Source organism: Protobothrops mucrosquamatus, unplaced genomic scaffold (genome assembly GCF_001527695.2).
Source record: "Protobothrops mucrosquamatus isolate PMUCROS unplaced genomic scaffold, P.Mucros_1.0 scaffold2244, whole genome shotgun sequence".
In the NCBI taxonomy this organism is placed as follows: Eukaryota; Metazoa; Chordata; class Lepidosauria; order Squamata; family Viperidae; genus Protobothrops; species Protobothrops mucrosquamatus.
The window spans coordinates 5511-16498 of NW_015388333.1; the positions used below are offsets into that span (position 1 = coordinate 5511).

General features: G+C 44.7%; 1 protein-coding gene across 1 annotated transcript; it reads left to right on the forward strand.

The window, feature by feature from the left end:
- Positions 1–2935: 2935 nt before the first annotated feature.
- Positions 2936–10031, forward strand: LOC107295166 (phospholipase A2 inhibitor and Ly6/PLAUR domain-containing protein-like; the record flags this gene model as incomplete). The annotated part of the gene is made up of 4 exons (XM_029285781.1): positions 2936–2981; positions 5949–6068; positions 7967–8122; positions 9888–10031. Coding segments are annotated over exons 1-4 (466 nt in total), but the record flags the coding sequence as incomplete, so codon positions are not given.
- Positions 10032–10988: the final 957 nt, after the last annotated feature.

Here is a 10988-nt window from a genome sequence, read left to right on the forward strand (position 1 = left end):
TATTTTAATCGGTAACACAGCTGGGAATATTTGGTTTTAATTCGGCTTTTATCAGGGTTTATTCTTTTGTATTTTTGTATTGTGTATTTTTTGTATTTTGGGTATATTATTTGTTTTAATATGCTGTGAACCGCCCTGAGTCCTATGGGAGAAGGGCGGTATATAAATTAAAATAATAAATAAATAAATAAATAAATAATAGTCCAACCCCCTGCTCAGGCAGGAAACCCTGTACCATTTCGGACAAATGGCTGTCCAGTCTCTTCTTAAAAACTTCCAATGTTTAAGTCTAAGTGCTGTTGCTAAGGCACCACCGGATGCCTTGAAAAGCTTATGGGAGACATGTATATTTCCTGTACTTGTTCCTCATCAGCTTGAGAGTATTAAATTCTTCCACCCTCACCCCCAACCCTCCAGGAAGCACAGCAGATTGATTGGAAGTTGCTCTTCGGCTTGCAGATATGACCTTAGTTTTCTGAGGTTGGCACTGAATAATCTTTCTGGATGGACCCGTCGATCCACATTCTCTGTCTCACTAGATTATATGGGATGGGTGTTTCCCTTTGGCAATGAACAGCAGGTGGAGGTGAAAGGCCTGTAGTTTATCATCTGAAATCAGGAGCTGGCCTTCATTGATGGAAACATGTCTTTGGTGGGGCCATTCTGGAGGGCCAGCTTTCTCACAGTGGCAGAGTGTGTGAAGACATTGTTCAAGAGACAATTGATAGTTGCTCCAAGAGATCTTCTCTTCTCTTCTCTTCTCTTCTCTTCTCTTCTCTTCTCTTCTCTTCTCTTCTCTTCTCTTCTCTTCTCTTCTCTTCTCTTCTCTTCTCTTCTCTGTGTGTGTGTAGCCTGGAGGAACTGCACAACACAAGGGATGCAATTTATAGCTTTGTCACTGGCAGTTAAATGCCTTGGGACATTTTGCCTGGATGCTTGTGTATGAATGAGGGTTTAGCCAAGCTATAACTGGTTTAAAGAGTCTTTTAATGAGGGGCATGTTTGAAAGATATTTTTTTTCTTGTGAAGTATTAGAAAGACACGTTCTGGGTTAGGCTAACTGGAATGTGAATTGGGGGTTGGGCAAATGAGCCAGGCTGGCTCAGGAATTCTGGGAGTTGAAGTCCACAAGTCATAAAAGAGCCAAGGTTGCCTACCCCTGTCCTAACCTCATCTCTCAAGACAGGGTGGGAACTATGGCAACTTTATGACTCGTGGACTTCAACTCCCAGAATTCCTGAGCCAGCCATGCTGAGGGGAAAGGGAGAGGTTTCCATGCTGAGCCATGCTGGCTCAGGAATTCTGGGAATTGAAGTCCACGAGTCATAAAAGAGCCAAGGTTCCCTACCCCTGATCTAGGCCAACAGTGGCATTCAGTAGCAGCCCCAAGGCTGGGCCTGAAGTAGAGGTGCAGGCCTCAACCTTAGCTCCAGGCCATGCTGCTGCTGAAAAAGGCCACCTCACGCCATTCCCCAAGGCACGTGAGCCTTGGCGAATGGCACAATTACCTCACGGTCCAGCCAGGACCTGCCACACCCCGTTTATCTTTGTGCATCTTTTCTGTCTGTTGAAAGACCCCTGAGGCTGCTCTGGGTTGCACAAGCCCTTCGTTCTTGAACTGGCTTCAAAGAGTGCCCTTCCACGGCCTCTGCAGCCCCCTTCCAAAGGCCCACGAAAACATGCCCCATTCTTGCACAATTTTCAAAGGTCCCAGATGTCATGGTGGAGCATGGTGCTCGTGTGCAACTTCCAGAGGGTCCAGAGGCCATGTGAGAGCACATCCCAATCTCCTATGGCCTCTGTAGCCTCTGCAGCCTCTGAAAACTGCTCGAAAGCAGGGCCCTGCATGGGTTTTGGAGGCTCCAGAAGTCGCACGAGAACATGGCTCTTGTGTGCAACCTCTGGAGGGTCCAGAGGCCACGTGAGAACCCAACCCATTCTCAAGTGGCCTGCACAGCCTCCTGAAAATTGCACAAGAACAGGGCGTGTTTTCGAGAATAGTTGTCGGGTGTTGGTGAACCACTGGCCAGTCACCCAAAATGTTATGGCATGTCCCCGTTCATAGACGTGTCCTGGGTTCGCCATCCTTTTCCCAGCGTCAGGGCTCAGTTGTGTCCCTCTGAGTCTGCCTCTCTTGTGCTAAAGCCAGAGAGATTTAGTTTCAGCAGCTCTTGCAATTAATCCCCGAGGCACACCTGCATCTCTTGTGGGGAGGCTACTTATGGGACTTAAGAGATGTCCTGTATTTTCTGGCCACGTTGGATGATGGCGAGTGGATTTTGCAGAAGACTCCACTTCAAGGCTTCAACCACACGAGTGTCTGCCTCCTGGTCCAGAACAACCTCAACCTGTATGGAAATCGCTGAATAGACTCCGCGCAGGGGTGGGAAGAGCCAAAGATCGTCTAAGAAAACGTGGCTTTCCCATAGAAGATAATCTGTGTGAATTTGGATTCGGACAATCCATCTCACACGTGCCCTTCAACGTGTACGGAGGAAGACTTCACGCTGGCAAGAGAAGATACTGTTGACATGGCCCAATACTGGGTGAATGTCATTTAGTTTTAATCCTATTTGTTTTACATACTTTTTACACGTGCTATCCTTTGATGATCTGTTTTATTTGTGCAATATTGAAAGTTATATGTCTATAATTTGAAGGCACCTCTGACACAAGAAAAAGAGAGCTTCAAGGCATCCATGCAAGAGAGAGGAGGACGCCTTGAAAGGAATAAAGATAGCTTCAAGGCATTCATGCAAGAGAAGAGGACACCTTGAAAGCCCGCAGACAGGTAAGCACGGAGTTGCCCAACCCAGCCCTTTACTCCTTGAGTAATCCTCTCTTGCTGTTGGCCAGGGATCTAGTTCGCTAGAGAAGAACAAGAGAGAGCTTCTGGCTTGACTTCCAGAAATCAGCTGAGCTTTCAAATAACACCATGTACTCTCTTGCTCTTTGCCTCCTCATCCCACTCCTACATCCAGGTAAGTCCTTTGGATCGACCAGAGCTTTACAGGATGATTTTCAACCACGGAGGGGGTGCTCCTGGCTCTTCCAGGTGCACTGCAGGAGTTTTTGTTTCTCTCTCCCATTTCTGATTACTCCAGTTTGCGAGCAAACTCTTGGAAACCGTCCTTCGAAGCTGAAGTGGTTTGATTGGCAACGATGAGGGATGTTAAATGTTTGGCTTTGGAAGCGAGTCCCCGCTTCCTGCAAATTCTTCAGGCTCTCAGAGAAACCAATCAGGATGGCTTTGTTTGAGCAGGTGGCAACCTTAATTGAGAAAGCTTTTCCAGTATTTGGATGCAAGTTTACAGAAGAAGGAAGGGAATAAAGAATGGCTAAGGGGGGGTGGTTTTTCTGAATCAAGCTACGTGGAAGAGAGTTGAGCTACTGTTTGCTAGAAATCTTTTGAAGAGGCTTACATGAGGACATCATCCTGTCTTATAGCTAATAATAATAATAATAATAATAATAATAATAATAATAATAATAATAATAATAATAATAATAATAATAAAGTTGGAAGGGACCTCGGAGGTCATCTAGTCCAACCTCCTGCTCAGGCAGGAAACCCTATACCATTTCGGACAAATGGCTGTCCAGTCTCTTCTTAAAAACCTCCAGTGTTGGAGCATTCACCGCTTCTGGAGGCAGGTTGTTCCACTGGTTAATTGTTCTAACTGTCAGGAAGTTTCTCCTTAGTTCTAGGTTGCTTCTCTCCTTGGTGAGTTTCCACCCGTTGCTTCTTGTCCTGCCTTCAGGCGTCTTGGAAAATAGCTTGACTCCCTCTTCTTTGTGGCAGCCCCTGAGTACTTCCTGGTACTCTGGAGAAGGAAGAACTGGGTCTATGAAACAAGAAACAGATAAACCATCATGAAATTGGCACCTTCTTCCTTCGTGGACTTTTCCACTCTTCTATCCCAAGAGCTGAGGGACATCACCAGTTGCAGACAGCAAGTTATGCTAATCTCTTCTTGTTAGCTGGGGTCATGAGGATCGCAGTAGAAGCAATAGCTTTCCGTCCCAATGTGGGGAAAAAATATTTGCTTTAAGGACGAGAGAGCCATGATCTGAAAGAAAGAGACAGGCCATGCTTTCTGGGATGGCAATGGCAAACTGGTCTTTCTCTTCTTCTGTTCTCATTGGTAAGACATGATCCCATCAGGAAGTGCCTACAAAATGGCTAAAGAAGGCAGATAGCCAGCTCTGGATTAGCCATTAAGCAAAATAAGCACCTGCATAGGGTACCAAGGGAAGGGGGCCAACCCAAAGGTTTTTCCCCCCCCTTCTTAGCTGTCATATCCTTAACTCTTTCTCTGCCATACTTGACTTTGGTCAGTTTTTTTTGTAATTGTCCTTATTTGCCATCAGGTTGCTCAACTCCGTCTCTAACGAGGAACAGCAGAAGTTTAATGTGCTTTAAGAGATGTTTGTTTTGCATTTGCTTAAAGAAATCTGAGCAGCAAGGCTACGTGTGATTCAGTACTGTCAATTTGGCCAATGTGAAATACGAGATTCTTTGCAATTCTACCCAGCTGCCCTTCTCTTCTCTTGTTTTTTTTTTTTTGGATAGGTGTATCCATTTTAATTTTTTCTAATCCTTAGCTCACCCTTAAGGCTTAATAGTTCTGCAAAAAGTAGAGTGGGTTGAGTTGACTCAGCTCCAAAACTGGCAAGGAATTGGTGTGTTTGTTCAGCCTGTTCATTGACCCATAACTCATTTGGGTGGGTCCTTTTTCATTCTTTTTTTAAAAAAAATATTGATTTTTTTTTCATGGCAAAGTTCATGAGTTTTTAAAAGTAGAACAATTAGTGGAAGTTCAACAGGGAACAGTGATTTAATGGAATCAAGTCCTTCAAGCTGTAGAATGAGAAGTCTTTGCTGGAATACTGAATGCTGTAAAATATTTCTAAAGAAGCTTCAGATATAAACAGACTTGAACACTGGGCGCTATCTAACAAAATGAAATTCAATGGTGAAAGAAGTAAGGTTCTACATTTAGGCAAGAAAAACCAAATGTACAGGTATAGTATAGGGGGTACCTTGCTCAATAGTAGTAACTGTGAGAGTGATCTCGGAGTCCCAGTGGACAATCACTTAAATATGAGCCAGCAGTGTGCTGCAGCTGCCAAAAAAGCTAACACAGTGCTAGGCTGCATTAACAGAGGGATAGAATCAAGATCGCGTGAAGTATTAATACCACTTTACAATGCCTTGGTAAAGCCACACTTGGAATACTGCATCCAGTTTTGGTCACCACAATGTAAAAAAGATGCCGAGACTCTAGAAAGAGTACAGAGAAGAGCAACAAAGATGATTAGGGGACTGGAGGCTAAAACATATGAGGAACGGTTGCTGGAATTGGGTATGTCTAGTTTAATGAAGAAAAGGACGAGGGGGGACATGATAGCCATGTTCCAATATCTCAGGGGCTGCCCCAAAGAAGAGGGAGTCAAGCTACTCTCCAAAGCACCTGAAGGCAGGACAAGAAGCAATGGATGGAAACTAATCAAGGAGAGAAGCAACCTAGAACTAAGGAGAAACTTCCTGACAGAACAATTAATCAATGGAACAACCTGCCTCCAGAAGCGGTGAATACTCCAACACTGGAAGTTTTTAAGAAGAAACTGGACAGCCATCTGTCCAAAATGGTGTAGGGTTTCCTGCCTGAGCAGGGGTTGGACTCGATGACCTCCAAGGTACCTTCCAACTTTATTATTATTATTATTATTATTATTATTATTATTATTATTATTATTATTATTATTATTATTATTATTATTATTATTATTATTATTATTATTATTATTATTATTATTATTATTATTATGGCACAAGTCCAGTTGCTTCCTGAAAAAGGACCTCTGGGACAACCTTGACCTGGAGGACTGAGAATAAACATCCTCAGTGATGATTGCATTAACTTTCTTTCAACATCTCCCTATAGTGGACACCATTTTCTGCTTCAATTGTACCAGCACAGAAGGTTATAACTGCAGCACAGCTCAGCAGAAATGTCCACTTACGGTCAACAGCTGTATCACCATCGCCCGGGATGAGGACACAGGTCTGTAACTATCTTTCAGTCTGTCTCTAAAACAAATTTGTCTAGAAAATAATTGTTTATCTCTTTCCCCCCCATCTGTTCTTAACTTCTATTTTTTTTTCTGGAGGACTGAGGATGGTTTTACATTTAGCAAGTGCCAAGATGGCCGCCACAAAATTGTACATTGGCTCCCGGCTGGCCTGGGCCAGGGCCAAGGCAGCGGGGGCCATTCCCTCACTGTTTCCAGGATGGCTTCATGGGCCATATGAAACCACTTTGCGGGCCGCATCCGGCCCCTGGGCCTTGTGTTTGACATGTCTGGTATAGAGATAGGATGTGGGACCTTCTGCATAAAATGGTTTGTTCTGTCATTGAGTTATGTCAATGGGTTCAAGGTTGCCCATAGCAAGCCCTATCTCTCCAGGGTAGGCTTAAGATACAGAAGGATCTTGACAGACTTGAACATTGGGCACTAACAAAATGAAATTCAATGGTGAAAAAAGTAAGGTTCTACATTTAGGCAAGAAAAATCAAATGCACAGGTACAGTATAGGTGGTATCTCGCTCAATAGTAGTAAATTTGAGGGAGATTTTGGAGTGCAAGTGGACAATCACTTAAATATTTGGCACCCAGCTGTGTGCTGCAGCTGCCAAAAAAGCCAACACAGTGCTAGGCTGCATTAACAGAGGGATAGAATCAAGATCACGTGAAGTATTAATACCACTTTTCAATGCCTTGGTAAGGCCACATTTGGAATACTGCATCCAGTTTTGGTGACCATGATGTAAAAAAGATGTTGAGACTTTAGAAAGAGTGCAGAGAAGAGCAACAAAGATTATTAGGGGACTGGAGGCTAAAACATATAAGGAACGGTTGCTGGAATTGGGTATGTCTAGTTTAACGAAGAGAAGGACGAGGGGGGACATGATAGCAGTGTTCCAATAATATTTGAGGGGCTGCCCCAAAGAAGAGGGAGTCAAGCTACTCTCCAAAGCACCTGAAGGCAGGACAAGAAGCAACGGATGAAAACTAACCAAGGAGAATTAGAACTAAGGAGAAATTTCCTGGCAGTTAGAACAATCAGTGGAACAACTTGTCTCCAGAAGTTGTGACTGCTCCAACACTGGAAGTTTTTAAGAAGAGACTGGACAACCATTTGTCTGAAATGGTATAGGGTTTCCTGCCTGAGCAGGGGGTTGGACTAGATGACCTCCAAAGTCCCTTCCAACTCTGTTATTCTATTCTATTATCCCCAACATACATGGTCATTATGAATATAGAATCATAGGGCTGGAAGGGACCTTGGAGATCTTCTAGTCCAATCCCCTACCCAAGGCAGGAGACTTTATTGCTTTCAAAAAGGTTGCAAAGGAAATCCATCAATATATGTAGATGAGAATCAGAATGGAAAGTAAAAAAAAAGTCTATTTACCAGCCCACACTGGACCAGTATGGCATAGGGGTAGCCCTTGACCTATGAGCTATCCCTGTAGAGGAAAGGCATACCTTTTCAGGAATTGACCTAACTCAGGGGTAGGCAACCTGGGCTCTTTTATGACTCATGGATTTCAACTCCCAGAATTCCTGAGCCAGCATGGCTCAGCATGGAAACCTCTCCCTTTCCCCTCAGCATGGCTGGCTCAGGAATTCTGGGAGATGAAGTCCTCCCATTGTCAAGTGGCCAAGGATGAGAAACACTAAGTCTAGGCCAGGGATAGGCAACCTTGGCTCTTTTATGACTCATGGACTTCAACTCCCAGAATTCCTGAGCCAGCATGGCTCAGCTTGGAAACCTCTCCCTTTTCCCTCAGCATAGCTGGCTCAGGAATTCTGAGAGTTGAAATCCACGAGTCATAAAAGAGCCAAGGTTGCCTACCCCTGGCCCTAACTGTTTAATTGATCTGACTTCCATCCCCAGGGACACAAGACATAGAAAACCCAGTTTACGAGAAGAAGTGCAACTCTGACGACCGATTGTGCAACCAGTTTTATGGGTTGATGGCAGGAGATTTTCGCATGCGGTGGAATTCCAGCTGCTGCCGTGCCGACCGCTGCAACATTGAGGAAATAACGGGTAAAGAACTGGGGTGGTTTCAATGAAAGAAGCCAGGCAGGTCGGATTAAGCAGCACGTGAACAATTCTTTTAAAGCAGGTTTCCGACAAAGGCAGCCATGTTCCCTAGACAGCCCTTGGCATTGCTAATTCGTACCATCCATTGTTGTTGATCCTTGCAGTGGCTCTGGGGCAGGGGTAAGCAACCTTGGCTCTTTGATGACTCGTGGACTTCAACTCCCAGAATTCCTGAGCCAGCATGCTCAGCTTGGAAACCTCTCCCTTTCCCCTCAGCGTGGCTGGCTCAGGAATTCTGGGAGTTGAAGTCCACGAGTCATAAAAGAGCCAAGGTTGCCTACCCCTGCTCTGGGGAGATTAATTCCAAGGTCATTTGGATGGCCACCGAGTTCCTTTCCTGTCCCATGAATATCAGTAATCTCTTTGGAATGGGAAAAAAACCCCCTGCAAAATGTGGGGAATTGTTCTCAATCTGAAAAAAAGCACCAGGAGGTGGCACACGAGCTCTCAAAACACAGGGAAACTATTATGTAGCCACGGAGTGTGGCTTTCACAGTGGTTACTTCTTGAGAAATGAGATCTGGAGGAGGCCATCTTCATGGCAGTTAGCAAAAATTGGCTCTGAGTTCCTTTCTCCTCTCCTTCCTGAAGACAGGCAATATACAGTATGAAGATGTGACAATATGTGCTGTCAAGATCTGCTCCAAAATATCCACCTGTCTCATAGAGCAGTAGTTCCCAATCTTTTTGGTGCCAGGGACTGGTTTTGTGGAAGACAATTTTTCCACAGGCCAGTGTTGGTTTTCTCTTTTAGGCTCCTGGGGAGGAAAGCTATGGCAAATCTAGACAGTATATTAAAAAGCAGAGACATCACCCTGCCAACAAAAGTGCATCTAGTCAAGGCCATGGTTTTCCCAGTTGCAATGTATGGCTGTGAAAGCTGGACCATAAGAAAGGCTGAGCACCAAAGAATTGAGGCCTTTGAACTATGATGCTGGAGAAGACTCCTGTGAGTCCCCTGGACTGCAAGGCGATCAAAGTGGTCAGCCCTAGAGGAGATCAACCCCGACTGCTCTTTAGAAGGCCAGATCCTGAAGTTGAAACTCAAGTACTTTGGCCACCTAATGAGAAGGAAGGACTCACTGGAGAAGAGCCTAATGCTGGGAAAGATGGAGGGCAATAGAAAAGGGGGACGACAGAGAATGAGGTGGCTGGATGGAGTCACTGAAGCAGCAGGCGTGAGCTTAAATGCACTCCAGAAGATGGTAGAGGACAGGAAGGCCTGGAAGAACATTGTCCATTGGGTCGCGATGGGTCGGACACGACTTTGCAACTAACAACAATCCAGATCTCACGCATGTTCAAATGAAGTTTAGCTGACTTGCATAGCCTGGTTCCTAATAGGCTACAGACTGGTACCGGTCCATGGCCCAGGGGATTGGGGACTCCTATCATAGTGCATTATCCAGAAGTGATTTGTCTAAGATGCCAAACTTTGTTTCAATACAAGCATGCATCTGAAAGAAGTGGGGAGAGGGAAGTCCTGTTCTTTTTTTTCAAGCTAATTTCAGTAAAGTCTTGCTGGGAAGGAAATAACGGCAGGGTAAATTTGGCAGTATCTGTTGCACCCATCCAGGATGCTAAGACAACATACATAAGCACCAATGCTCTGAGTCTTTTTTTCTTTTTGCTTTGTCTAATCACTTGAGCAAATCGTGGCCTATTGTAGAGATTCTCAAGTTCTTCTTTTGGGTCTCTCCATCCATAGTTCAAAAAGCATCTCAGAATCGGAATGGAGTCCATTGCAATTCATGCTTTGCCCATGGCACAGATTTGTGTCTCAACAAGACCGAGATGGCCTGCACAGGCCTCATGACCCACTGCATCCACTTTGCCACCCGTGCCAAGAAAGGTAAGTACCATATTTTTCTGTCTCTAAGACGCACCCTTGTATAAGAGGGTCTCCGTGCTGATCAGCTGTTCGGCGGAGCGCCTAACAGCTGAGCCGGCAAATCCGCAAGTTCGGCCAGCTGAAGATCTTGCCCCTTCCCCCCTCCCATTAGTGGCAAGCCCACAGGGGCTTGACACCTGCACCAGGTGGCATGGCAACGCACACAGGCATGCCCTGGACCCCCTGCGGAGGTTACCATTATTTTTCCGCGTATAAGACGCATCTGACTTTTGAAGAGGGTGTTTGCAGGAAAAAAATAGCATCTTATACACAGAAAAATATGGTAGATAGAAAGAGGACCGGCTATGGTGAAGAGCAAAATCTTTTGTCAATTGGAATTCTACTGTCGATAAGTCATCATCGACTTCAAACCACATTTTGGGACCAGAATTCGTGTTGCTAAGCAGGGCGATTGTTAAGTAAGTTGAACCCAATTTTTTTTTGGGGGGGGGGAGTTTGCCGCAATTCTTAAGTGAATCACTGCAGTTGTTAAGTATTATTATTATTATTATATTATGTTAAGTAGTATTATTCTGGTTATTAAGCAAATCCTGTTTCTCTCATTGGCTTTGCACGTCAGAAGGTTTCAGATGACAATCCCAAGAACCTGGAGCATTGCAACCCGTTGTAAATGCATGCCGGTTGCCAAGTAGCCAAGTTTGGATCACATGATTGTGGGGATGCTGTGATGGTTGTGAAGTGTGAAGACTGGGTCATAGGTCACTTTTTTCAGAGTCATTGTGACTTCGATCACTAAATGAATGGTGGTGAGCTGAGAGCTAGCCCTTGACTCCATCTTTGTCAAAGTGAATTTACAACCATGTTAATAAATATACAGAAACGCAGCAGAATCGGGAACTCCCTGTTATTCTCTGAAGAATTCTAGAGATAGTTCTATCCATTCAACCTGGTTAATCC